Below are 13605 nucleotides of genomic sequence, written 5' to 3' on the forward strand. Positions count from 1 at the left end.
TCCCCCAGCTCGGCGGGGCCCCGGCCGCCCGCACAGGGCCCGCGTACCTGCAGGACGTTGGCGTGGCGCAGCCGCTGCAGCAGGATCATCTCCTTGACGATCTTGTAGGCGGCCAGGCGGTAGCAGTCCCCCCAGGGCGGAGAACTGCCGCACGCAGTGGGCGATGTCGTGCCCGCCGAAATCCACCGCCTTCAGCGCCACGGCCAGCGTGCGGTTGAGGACCGCCTTGTAGACCGCCTTGGTGTACCCCGAGCCCAAGTACTGCACGCCGCTGACATTGCGGATGTCGCGGCAGCCCAGAAGCGGCGGCTCCAGCGAGAGCTCGGCCGAGGCGCCGGCCCGCAGCCCCCGCCGCCGCCCGGCCCCGCGGCCCCGGCAGCCGCGGCTGCTCCGCCGAGGTGCGCGGTGGGGCCAGGTCCATCAGGCGCCGCTCCCGCGGCCGCAGCGGCCGCCGCCCCGCCGCCGCCGCCGCCCGGTGCTGCCGGTAGCGCAGCACCTCCTCGTAGCGCTCGCGAATCTGCCGCGCCAGGGCGGCCCGGCCGCCGCCGCCCTCCTCCTCCGGCGGGTAGAGGGGGGCGCCGGGCGGGGAGGGGGGCGCCCCGTCGCGGGGCGGCGGGTGCTCGGAGCCGGGGATGAAGAGGACGTTGAGCAGGGTGCCCAGCAGGAACGCGAGGCAGCAGCCGGCCGCCACCGCCGTCTTCCTGCGCCTCATCGCCACTCCGCTGCCGGCTTGTCCAGCCCTTCGGGCTCCTCTCCTCTCGCCCCTTCCCCGGGAACCAGCTCCGAGGCTTTTCTTTTTTTTTCTTTTTTTTCTACCCCCCCCCCCCCCCCCCCCCCGTTTTTTTTTTTCTCCTCCGGGCTGCGCCGGCGGCAGAGCGGACCCGGACGCTCAGCCGGAGCTCGGCTCCTCACGGCGCGCCCGCATGACACTTGCCTCCCTGCTTTTAAGCCCCTGAAGCACTTATTATTAGCGGGACACGGAGGGGGCGGGGGGGCGGGGGGGATCCCCGGCTCTCTATCCCCGCCGACGCGCACTGATTGACAGCCCGGCCCTCCCTGCGGCCCGGCCGAGCAGCAGGGGGGCCTGGGGAAACGTAGTCCCCCGCGGAAGCCCCGCCGGCCGCCGGCGAGCCCGGGAACCGGGACTACATCTCCCAGGCTCGGCCGAGCCCCCGCCGGGGAAGGCGCGGCGCGGGGCGGGGCGGCGCGGGGCGGCGCGGGGCGGGCGGGGCCCCTCCGACGGGAGCCGCGGCCCCGGCGCTGGGGCGGCCGCCGCCGGGGGCTGCCGGGCCGGGGGCTGCGGTGCTTGCCACGCGTGTTCGCGCGGTAGTGGCTTGTGCGGGATGCCCTTGTCCCCGGCAGCCCCGGGAGCGGGGGCGGCACCAGCGCACGCGTACCCACAGGGCCACACAAAGGAGGGGCTCCCTGCCTTGATCGCCTCCGAAGCAAAGCGAAGCGGGGCGGCTGCAGCCGGGAGCCGCGGGGTCGCGGTGCGGGGTGAAACCGCAGCGGTGGGGTCTCGGTCGCGCCCCCTCTGGCTACAGCACCACGCGGAGGTGGGGGCTCGGGGTGCGTGTCACCCACACGAGGCTACAGCCACAAATCACAGTCCCGGCATGGGGTAGCCCCTGCCCTATTGGAAATGTGAATTGCAGGGGTGAGTGCTAATGACACGGTTATCCATCAAGCCCGTTACGATGCTGTTAGCAACTAATTAACAAATACAATCAGCCCGCGAAACTGCCACAAAGGAAAGGCCATCAACAAGAGAAAAGCCGTAAAGAGTCTGGCGAGGCAAAGTTCAGCACAATGGAAGCGGGAAATCATTTGCAATCAGGGAAAGGGACGAGCCATTTAGGCAATACACATCGCTCATTCCGGTGGGGGGGGGGGGGGGGGGCGGGTAGAAGAAAAAGAAAAAAAAAAGTAAAAAAAAAAAAAAGTAAAAGGAAGCGGCGAAGGCTCCCAGGAGCCAGCGTGCCGCGGTCGCTAGCCTTTCCTCCAACGCCGCCAGAAAGCGGAGCTGGGGAAGCTCAGCCCCCGGACCGGACCGGCGGGGAAGGGCTCGGGGGCCGGACGGCCCGTCTCTCCCGGGAGCCCTCGGCAGGCACCGGCGGCACGGCGGACCGGGCGCCCCTTCCCAGCAGGACCCCCGGAACCCGGCAGTAACCACCACATAAAGATACCGGGGGAGCGCGTAATCACCAATTAAAATAAAAATAACACGGAGACGGAGAATGTGTATGTGTGCCTGTGCCGGCGGGGCCGCAGCCCCAGGGCGCGCCGTGCCGCCCCCCGCCCCGAGCGCTGCCCCCCCCCCCCCCCCCCGAGCGCTGCCCCGCGGAGCTCGCTCCGCCCGCCGGGGCGGTGCCACCTGTGCTCCCGCGGCTGCGGGCGGGGAAGAGCCGGGCTTTATGTTTGCTGCAGTGCGGAGGGGTTTGGTTTTTTGGGCACCCCCCCAATCGTTTCTGGTTTTATCTGTCGGGTGCAGCGCTTACCTTTCAGCCGTGCCAGGGTAGCTTCGTTGCAGACTTCCTGAGATAGCCCCTGTGCCCGCTGTGGGATTTCACGGGTGTAGAGGAGGACGGGTTGCAGGCCGGGATAATTTTTTGCAAAGTAAGCGAGTTTCCAAATACGTTGGGACACCTGTAGCTCTCCCTGTTTCGAGTGGGATCCCCCGCACCCTCGCGGGCGGCGGAGGGGCTAGGATTGCCTTCCCGCGGTAGGCTTGGGAGAGCTGAATGCAGCGGCCCTCCCCGGCAAGGCAGAGGGCTCCCGAGGCGACACTGTGCAGTGTTATGCTGCCGGTCATCTTAAATGGCACGTCGCAGCTCAGCTTACCGCGGAGGGCTTCCCCAGTGCGCGCTTCCCGAGCCGCGCGCAGCGAGCACGCAGCAAGCGCGCAACCCCCCGTCCTGCGCACCCTCCGGGGAAATCACGGCGATTTGCCCGTGAGCGCTTGAAACACGTACGCTCGGCCGGGTTTATGGCCTGGCTGACGTTTGCCGACACTTTCTATTGTTGCACAGATAGAGTCGGAATAAAGTCGGAGCGGTTGTGCAAGCGGAGGAAGGAGGAGGCCCGGGAAGCGTTACCAGCAAGCGCCGTGATTTCCGCGGGGTGTTTCTTATAGACCAAACCGGTGGCAGCCCCTTGAAAGGGGGAGCCGGCTCCTTCGCGGGGCCGTGCTCGCCACGGAAGCGGAGGGTCCCCCGGGGGGTGCAGGCAGCCCCGGGGGAGCGGCTAAGGCTCGCGGAGAGGGGGGAAGGCTGCTTTGCCAGGTACCTGGCATGGCACCTGCACCCTTGGATGCTTGGGGGGGGGCGTTGTACATCTCTCCGAAGTGGAGGCAGCGCCCGCTCTTTTTGCAGGACGGGAAGGAGAGGATCTGCAGCGGAATGGGGGGGTCGGGCTTCGCTTGCTACCGTGAGGAGGCAGCGGTTTGAGGGGCGCAGCCCGAGGGCCGGGGCAGACCCCTGCGCTGCTCCCCAGAAACGCGCCTCTTCGGGCCGCGCAGGCTGCGCGCCCGCCGCCGTCCCGCCGTGTTTGCGCAGTTTACGGGAACACGCCCGGACTGCTAAACAGATGCTCCGCAACCCGTTACAGCGGGCCACCTGTTTTTCACATCATGCCCCATCTCAAAGCCGGTTTTCTTCATTATATCCCTCCCGACAGATACCATGAAATACATCACTCATTTAGATATGGGAGCCGACCTCTGGAGGACGACTTGCGCGGAGCACTTTGATGTTGAGAGACAGATTTTAAAAGACAGAGAGCCCCTTCCATGTTTCTAATTACCCCGCGCCCGGGGCCTGCCGCTGATGAGGCGGGCGGGGCGGCGCGGCTGGGCGCGGAGGGGCTGCCCGCCGCCGCAAGCCGCGCTGCCGTGCGGACGGAGGCGGGTGAACCGCGCTACCGGTAAAGTCAACGGCAAACAGCCCCTGGCCGGCGTGAAAACGGGGCGACAGCCCCTCCCGCATGCCCGGCCGCCCCCCCACCCCCGCTGACGGAGACCCTGGGGCAGCCGGTAGCGGATCCCGCAGCCACGGCCCCGTTGCGGGGCGGTGCGCTGAACGCGTCACAGCGCTGGCTAACGCGGCTGCTGCTCTGCCAGCCTTTTATCTCGGCAGCGCCCTCGGAAAAGCTGAATCACCCCGGAGAGAGTGAGGACTGAAGGGTATTTTTTCATCTGCAACAGGCTGCTCTTTATTTGATCTTCACAGTCTCTATTTCTATCAGTATTCCTGAAGCTGAGGGATCAAACAGGGAAAAATTAAAACCATGCTACCGCGCTAAATAAGATTAAGATCGTGGCAATACATTGACTGCTCCTTGGGGAAATCATTTGGTTGCTGCAGGAGCCGTGGCCTTCCTGGAGGCAAAGCTTGTGTTTCAGGAATGGGCGACAGGAAAGAGGGGTTTGTGGGTCTGCATCCAAACCCAGCCAGGGGTAATCCCAAGTGCCCGTGCTCCTGAACGCACTCTGTGCTCTCAGCCCGGCTGCATGGGCATCGCTGGTCCATGAGTTGGTGAAATTTGCCAAGCTGAGTTCAACCATCCCTGTTTTTACACCCACAAGCAGGCATCTTCAAGCAAGTCCCACTGTTGTCTCAAGGGATCTTGACTCCAGGCCCCAAAAAAAGTGTTCCCACGTTTTCAAGCACGGGTAGCTTCAAAATCTCACTTAAAAACCACAAGTGGAAACATGTGTGTGGGAGCCAGAATCCTTCAGAGCTTCTGCTGGGGAAGTTTGATCTTCCAGAAGGGTTCTGCACCCACAGCACTCCCCTTTGACATTTAGGAGTTAATTATTGTTTAAAGGACTTTGTAACCTTTTGAATTCCTGGCCACCTGTTCTGGCTGCTTTGCTCTGGAAGGAGAGCATTTCTGGAAAGCCCAGCCTCAGCTGTGAGGCCAGAAGTCCCTTGAAAACACAAGTCCACATCCCGCATGCCTTTTCACCGAGGGCTCCTCCATGTCCAACCTCTCAGTCATTCCCTGCTTTGCCAAGGTCTTGTCAGTTTTCAGGGCACGGTGGAAAGCCCCTCCTTCCTCAGGGATGTGGGGGCCAGTGGTGGGCCCTTGCATATGTATATTTTGTGGACTTTTGTAAGTTTTCTTACATGGCAAAATCTTTGTAGTGCTTTTTACTTTAAACAGGATCTCTTTTCTTTTTTTTTTTAATGTTGTTTCTTCCTTTTCTCTCAGGAAACCTACTCCCTTGTACATTTGAAGCAAGCTGAGATGCAGCCAATTGTATTAGTTCTGGCTGGAGCAAAAATGCATAATGAAACACTGGATATGTGGTGTGAGTCCAAAATAAATGGTCACTAGCCGAGCCAGCAAAAACCTGCAAGCACAGACAGTCTGCAAAAAAGGAAAAGCCTGGACTCTACCTGCAGTGCTCTGCGTTTTTCCAAAGGGAAAAATGAATTTTGGGGTTTAGTGAGCTTGGGAAGAGACACTGGGGCACCCTGCCTTTTTTATTACATTTCTCAGTTGTGATGATTCTTGCATTTTTTGCAAATACAGCATCTGTAAGTGGGAGAAGGTATTTTATCTCCTAACCTGTATTCTCAAAGCCCAGCAGTTTGTTTTTTATGTGTCAGATGTCAGTGTGCCCTGATTCTTCAGGCAGTTGGGATTAAAGCTTCCCTGTATCAGAGAGGTGTTATAAGGATAACTGCACTAATGCATGTGGGAATCTGGTACTGCAGCGATAAAGACCCTGTAAATATTTACACAGACTGGCAAGCTCATGGAAATTTTGCATTATTACCTTAACTTCATTACAAGGAAGTAGTTGAGAAAGTCAGTAGTATATTACATTTGCTTTTATTTTTAATTAAACATTGACAACACATCTGGTGCTGCTTCAAGCCACAAGATTCAGAGGGTCACTGCTCTAAATATTTTACAGTCTGCAGGGAAATATCAAGTCTCAAGCAGAGGAAAAAAGTAACATAGCCACCATAAGAATAAATCTTGCCAGTCAGACCTTTTACAATTTTAAGAGTTAATAAAATAGTGGGTAAAGAACAACCAGAGGATATAATTTATTTGGACATTCAAAAGCCTTTTGATAAACACCCATACAAGAAACTGTTAAGGAAACTTGGTAACCACAAAGTGAGAGGTAAAGTCCTGTCATGGATTAAAATCTGGTTATAAATGGGTATGGAATAAATGGCCAATTCTAGTAGGGAAAGAGATTAATAATGAGGTGCCCTAGAGAGCAGGACTCAGACCAATATTGTTTAATGCTTTATTAATAACCTGGGGGTGAATAGTGAAGTGGCAAAAGTTGATGTCAATAGAAAAGTACTTAGCTTAGGTCAGGAGCAACTTCAGAAGAATTTAATAAAATGGCAGGACCACGTACTGAAGTATGCGGGCAGCTTGGAAAGGGCCTTCAAAACCCACAGCAGCGCTCCTGCTCCTCCTGGCACATGGGCCTGTCCCGCAGCTCTACAAAGGTGAGGGTAGGTAAGCTGAGAACAGGCAGATGTTTTCAAGCATCTCAAGTACTTTTTCACTCCTCCCAGTTTCTGCCCAGCTCCCCTAGTTCGTTATGCCAGGAGGAAAGACAGAGCTCCCCACAGGGCAGGCCCCTCTACCAGTCTGCGAATAATGCCCTGTAAGCAACTCCAGTAATTGTTTAAAAAAGCTGATGTGAATTCCCATGGCTGATCCTTCCCGGAGGACATGCCAGAGGCTCTAGGTCACCTCTCACAGGCATTTCAAGGATTATGTGTTTGGTCTGATGAGCGTGACAGGGCAGCAAGCCTCCAGTCCGCTTAGTCTGAGAACGTAAGCTCCTGGGTGCTGCCTGGCACCTGGAAAAACAAACCTGCCAGCACAGCTGGGGTGCAAGTATCTATATGAAAATAGTAGTCACACCATCTAGTGCACAATGGAGTAAAGGCACAGGCAGCTGCCTGATCTTACCATCAGTGAGCTTCTGGGTGAGTTATTTAGGTGAGTTCTTTACTCTGTGGCTTTTTCTTCCCGCAGGTTCCACACTTGCCGGCGTGGCTGGGTCTGGCTGGTCCATGTTGGTGTGAAGTGTAGCATCAAGACCTGCCACAAGCCTGAATTCACATTGCAAGCTCTTTATTTGAGCCTGGGACATGGACAAACGTACTTACCAGCAGTCTGGATGACATTTGATGGTATCTTTGTGTAATCTCATTGCTGCCAGTCCTCTGTTCCAACTGTTCTGCCCTCTCCACGGTGCCAGCCAAATGCTGTGCAGGCTGTGATGGCTTTTGAAGGTAATGACATTCATGAAAATTCAAACGGCTGTTTTTCACAGGGATTTATTTTTGTTTTGTTTTTACCCAGTGGGTCATTTCCAAGGATACTGTTCTGGAAAAGAAAGCAACTCATAAAGAAAGATTTTAAAAAATCCTCTTGATATGACTTGTAAAGTATTTTGAAGTACCAGCCACAAAATAAATTGTTTTTAAATCCCCTCTTTCATCTGTTTATATTGCATTAGAAATGCCCTGCATCCCCAGCATCGGGACCCCAGAGTAGTAGGTGGGGTGTCAGTGCTGCTCAGAGGGGGCTCTGTTCCCAAAGGGAACTGGAAGGCGTCACACCCTGGGTGGGAAGTGGGAAGGCCACATGCATGTGGGAAGTGACTTATCTCCGATCTTGCAGCACCCAGGAGACAACCAGGGCTCCCTGCTCTCCGTGAATCACGCCGCCTTGCTTTGTCCCTGCATTTGTAGTTCAATCCAAGCTCTTCATGGCTATGGATTCTTTTACTACTTTTTTTTTTTCATAATCTGAAATGAAAAACTATACATACATGCACATAATATCCATTCAGCCTAATAAACAATAACCTAGCACTTTAATGCAGGGGGATGGGCTCTAGGTGTGAATAGGTTTTGTTTGTGGAGCTTTATCAATTGACATCAAACGAGGACCTGCTTAGAAGGCAAGGAACAGCTTCAGCAGTGCTGGTCTAACCACCCAGCATGTGTAACAAGGGCTTCTGCCAAGGATCCGATCAGAAAGGAGCAATTTTGCAGGCCAGGAGCGTGTGCTGTATTTGCTGCTGAGCCTGAGGCATGATTCTCTCTGGCCATGGTTCACCGAGTTGTTATGGGAAGCAAAATGTTCAAGTAACATCATAGTAGCATTTGCAATGAGTGTGATACTACATGAGCATAGTGCACATTCATGCAAACATGAAGGTCACTGAATGGCTTGGGATTGATGGTTTAAAATTGGTGCATTTTACTACTAGCACCATTGCTTTTCTCCATCAGCACCACCCACAGAAAAGCTCTGGGAGCTTGTTCAGAGGAATCAGGATAGGCCAGAGTCTGGGGAAACCCATAGCATTAAAGTAAGAAAGACTAAAACTCAAGTATTTGGCTTCAAAGTGCCGAGGCAGCGCCTTGGTGTTTCCCTGGAAGTGGCTGCCTTCTGCCGGCGCCGCTGCGGTGGGAGGCGCAGCTGCCTCTGCGGTGTCTGCAGTGCTCACCTCTCCAGGCTCCACTTGTGGTCTTCTTGTCATTCCCATCTTTGCCATTAAGCCTGCTTCTCCCAGCACACCCCCATTTCCCTCCGTGCAGCAAGCCCCTCCTAGCATCCCTTCTGTTGGTTCCTCCTGCCAGTGGAGAAAACAACAGGTTCTGAACCCTGGTCTCCTCCTCCGGGCTTTTGAGGGCTGCAGCAACCAAGCCACTTCCAGCAAACTCTGATTCTTTTTCTCCTGACTCCCAAAGCAATTAGGAAAGGCTGGTATTTTGTTAACCCAGGCATAATTAATCACCATCAATGTTTTAATTAATTAATTGATTGATTGAATTCTTCTCCTGCTATAGTCCTGAAGAGCTTTAGGAGCTGTGAGCTTTTATACATGATCATAGAAGTTACTGGTGTGAATATTTTGTCAGGCCATGAAAACCTTGGCAGCAGCAGCAGCAATAGTAGTTTTTTCAGAGGGCTTAAACAATTTTCAATTAAAGTCAGGACAGAATTACAAGGGCCGGTCTGGAGAGGTGCAGAAGGAGGTTGTCTGAATCTTGGCTGTTCCAGCAGCACTGAGCAACGGAAAGGATCAGGAGCAGAGTATTTTGTACTCAGAAGACAATTTCTTGCCATGTACCTGTTCGCAAAGACATGGCAAAGAGCAGCACCTGGATCTGTAATTTATTCCTGTGCCATTGGTACCTACTTCCAAGGATGGTGGCAGGACAATTGAAGTAGTGGTTCTTAGAGATGAGAATGCAGTACTTTGTATGCATTGTATTTGTATGCATTTGTATTTTTTTGTTATTTATTTATATGTATTTGTATGAGAGAATCCAAGACTGTGTCCAGGAAAGATGCCAGGTCACTTTATGGCCTCTTGTTTGAATAAGAAAGATGTTTGAATTGTTTCTCAGAGTCACTTAAAAAAATAAGGCACGTGAAAATGTCAGAGAATTTCCTCTTTCCCTTTCCCACCCAAATACATCAAATAAAAGCAAACACATGGGAAAAAAATAAGAGCAGCCCCCTCTGCATGTATTCTCTGTGATACACAGGCTGTTTCCAGATGTATGGACTAGACCTCGTCGAGCTAGTGCTTAAAGCTCAGCCTTAGCATGGTGACTGACTACTAACTGAGTTGGAAACTTCTGGGAAAACTAATGCACTCAGTGGTCAGGCTCCTACCTTTGGCTGTGATACTGGTTGCTGTGTCTATTCTGTGACCCTGTTGCCATCTCTTCATCCCAGTTAGACCATTTTCAAGGCTGCTAAGTATAGATCTAAGGTCCTTGGCATGTAATTGAAAATTAAAAATAAATTATGTGATATATATATATTTTTTTTTGTCTCTTGCCGGAATATTTTTAAATCAAATATTGCTATAGTGTAGGAAATATATAGCCCTGACAGCATGAGCAGTGAGGTACACACATGGTGAAAAAGCACAGCATCAACATGTATCATGTATAAAAAAAACAACTGCACCATCTAGGAAAAAAAAACCAAAAAACCCCACAAGTGTTTAAAAGTACTTCAGGATCTGCACTTAGAAAGAGTTCAGGATTTTCACACATCATGTGGATGAACATTTCACATAACTCCTTCTGCTAATTGAGTATTTGTGTGTGTGTTTGGACCATGGGTGAGAATTTTTCAGACATAAATACACCTGTAGTAATAGTTAAGTGCATGGGCAATAGGGCATTGCTGTGCTTGTGCAGGGTTCACGCCCTAGGCTGGAGTTACTCCTGCCTAACGTGGTGCTTAGTGGTTTTGGTCCTGATTCGGATCCTAACCTGCTTCAGCACTGATCTCTAATCTTTGAGTGATACTGGTATGAGTAAGACAAGACCAAGGTTCTTGAAGCTATAGATGTATAAAAGGCATGTTGGCTTTACAACAGCCAACATGACGGTGCTGTGTAACTCGTGTAGGATTTTTGTCTTCACATAATGCACCAGAAGAGCCTGGGCATCCCGAGAAGGAGAACTAACTGCAAATGGGAGTCAGGACAGCCGTCAGGCTGAGAAAAGAGGCTCTTAAGATCATGAACAAGTATGGAGGGCAGTATAGTGTTATATAGTGCTGGGCTTAGGGCTGAAAGGTGATGCCTCTGCCCTTGGGATTCGGATCCTGAAACACCCCGGGGCAGGTGGCTCCTGTGATAAAGCAGAGGCTGAGGCTCTGTAGTGCTACCTCATTGTGAAACCGGGTGGTTAGGATTGTCCTGCAACCCAGGAGACCTACATACCTGAATCCCTGTACTGCCTGACCAAAGCTCATCCCTTGTTCCTCACCTCTTACTGGAGTAGTCTGGCAGGAGAGTATGTGGTGGGATTCCCTCCGTCATGACTACCCATGATGGGCGCTGTATTAAAAACCACTACAGAAATTATTCTGTACTCTGGTGGTTTTTATCAGCTGCTGCCTAAAAGAATTGAGAGTCCCTGGTTAAATGATGAACAGAAGAAACAGAGGCACAGAGCGCACATTTCCAGCAGCAGGGGCAAGTTTAACTCTACCAACACAAAACGTGGATTTGAAGGCCAGTCGGCTGACCTCGGCTTTAGGAAAATAAATGCACCGACTCAGAGACCTGAGGGAGATGCCTGGTGGTGCTCCTTGGGGCTGGCAAAGCCCTGAGGGTGGCTGCAGAGCAAGGCCCTCCCCAGGTGTGCACACTTGCATGCTCAGCACGTGCCCCACAGGAACAGGAGTAACTGGCAGCCTTGGCCGGCAGAGACCTGCCAGTGGGGTTTGGGCACCCCTGGGTTAAGTGTCAAAAGGATTGCTGAGGAATTTTCAGGTTCTGAAGCTCTGAAGGCTTAGAGAGGTAGTTAATGACTACATCTCTCTGTGGAGGTGTCCTTCTCACAGCATTTTGCAGATGGATATATCCTCAGTCCAATGTGGTTACACTTTGCAGGGGGCTTTTTATTCTCACCTTTCTCTAAAGTATGACAGATACCAGCCAATAAAGTCAGCAGTGTTGTTTTCCAAGTAGAAAAACTGTACACTTGTGTAAAACAGTCCTTTATTATTCATAAAATATTCCTTGGTAATTTGGCTCTATTTAACCTGTAAATTAAAAAAAAAACCCAAAAAACCCAAAACCACAACAAAACACTATGCTGGAAAAAAACAAAAGCCTTAAAAATTCTTTTAGTCCCCAGATTTAGGTCAGAGACTGGAACCACCTTTGAATCTGGCAAAAGCACGTTGATCTCAACTGCTTTTCCAGCAATGCTGAGAATTTTATATTCTTTGAGCACCCCGATGGGCTAAAAATATTCCTGAGAGATTAGTAGGCTCTCAGCTACTGCTCCAATTCATAGAAATTAAACCTTCCATCATCTGGTTTTTATATTTGGAAAATGTCAGCTATACTTCCTATCACATATATTGTTGCTTCAATGCACTGAGCCTTCTGTGAATTTCAAAACACATAACTCAGCTCTCAAGCATTTCTTTTGTAAATATTGATAATGGTTTCAAGTTCTTTATTAAATAACTTTTTAATGAGTTTGAGGACAAAGAACTATTTTTTCACAGTCTCACGAAGATAAGAATCATAACATATCTTTCTGTACCACAGAGCACATGGCTCTCAATACCTCATTGTGCAGCATAGGTTTTCCTCACTTTTTAAAAGTTTACTTAAACAAAAAAAGCCCCACAATTATAAGAAATAAAATCTAAGCAAGTCATACTGAAATGTCCAAAATGGCATGCAAATGCTATGTGACAGCTTTGCAGGTCAGTGTGTGCCGGCATTAGAAAGCTCCCTTTACCCCTTTAATCCAACAGCAAGAAGAACTACAAAATGCCATCACTCCTTATAAGGTTCAATGTATAGACCTCTCCTTTCTCAGTGTTATTTATTGCCTGTGTTTTTACCAGAAAGGATCCCTGTGCATACACTTCGTACTGAAGACAATAAAATATTACGGCGAGGTCCACCAGGGGAAGTTTCCAGGGAGAGGTTTTTTATCAGTTTACAGGCATGGTCAAAGTCCTGCAGGGGAGCTCCTCTTTGGAGCAGGCTGTAAACAATTTACATGGGGAGGGAAGAGGAAGTCTTTAGGGTGCCTTGAAAAATATTAAGTTATAGAAGTTCTGACCTCTGTCTTCTAGACCTGGCCCAGAGGGCTGATGTTTACTAGCAAGCATGCAGCTCTCTAGGAAACTGCATACTGTCAGTGGAAGTAGGGTTATTTTTTAATACATTTCAATTAAAAGTTGGCCTGTGTAGCAGTATACTAAATCAAATATGCTGTACAACTAATTTTGTCTATAAAAAGCCAAATGTTTACCTTTGAACTTAAAAATGTTGCCTTCAGGCATACAGTGTTCCAGCCAGCTGTAGTTTAAACACATGGTGCAGGTTCCGTAGCTTGCTTCTTCATTCAACACTCAAAATCATTCATGTTTGCTAAGCAGAATTAAAAGCCAGCTAGGAACAGATTACGGGTCCCCTGATATTGGTCTTTCTTCTCACACATTCCCTTGAAGACTTTCAGGTCTATTAATAACATTTTCCTGTGCTGGTCATATGGACAGCTTGAAACCTTAATGATGATCCACTTGAAACGTAAATGCTTGGTCTTATTTACATGTTTATTCAAGGGAATTTGTATTGAATCATTTAGCTGTGACTACAAACAGAGGTCAAGAGAGAAACAAGGAAGTTTAGGTGATTTTAGATGTTCTTTTAGGCCCTCCCATGGCTGGACATGTTGCCAAAATTGTGCTTTCCCAGAAGGCTGAGAAAGACATCTCAGCCTCTCCAGTGTCCACCTGCACAATTTTTCTTGTTAAAATTAAATACAAAGGCATGCATTGGCACTGCTGGTTGGATTTGTTGGTTGTTTTTTTTTTTTTTTTCTTTTTCCCCTGCAGTCAGCATGGCAACAAAGCCACAGAACATCTCTATTAAACATGTAACTAAAAGATAAGGGTTGGGGAAGGAGCTGTTTTTGATTACTGGCTAACAGGTTCTTATTTGCATCTATTATTTTAATGATGCTGAGACTTGGCTGCAGTGTTTAGGATGTGTTAGGGCACCGAGAGCATTCCAAAGGTGTCTTTTCCTCCATTTCCATCATTTCC

General features: G+C 50.9%; 1 protein-coding gene across 1 annotated transcript in view; it reads right to left on the minus strand.

The window, feature by feature from the left end:
• The window catches only part of PKDCC (protein kinase domain containing, cytoplasmic), a 37365-nt gene extending 36406 nt beyond the window's left edge, over positions 1 to 959 (minus strand). The window contains 4 exon segments of the mRNA XM_040612123.1: positions 48 to 125; positions 127 to 314; positions 317 to 364; positions 367 to 959. Of these exon segments, the coding sequence (XP_040468057.1) occupies positions 48 to 125; positions 127 to 314; positions 317 to 364; positions 367 to 712 (660 nt within the window). The 5' untranslated portion in view covers positions 713 to 959.
• Between the last annotated feature and the right edge of the window lie 12646 nt (positions 960 to 13605).

The sequence above is a fragment of the Falco naumanni genome, chromosome 12, assembly GCF_017639655.2.
Source record: "Falco naumanni isolate bFalNau1 chromosome 12, bFalNau1.pat, whole genome shotgun sequence".
Taxonomy (NCBI): Eukaryota; Metazoa; Chordata; class Aves; order Falconiformes; family Falconidae; genus Falco; species Falco naumanni.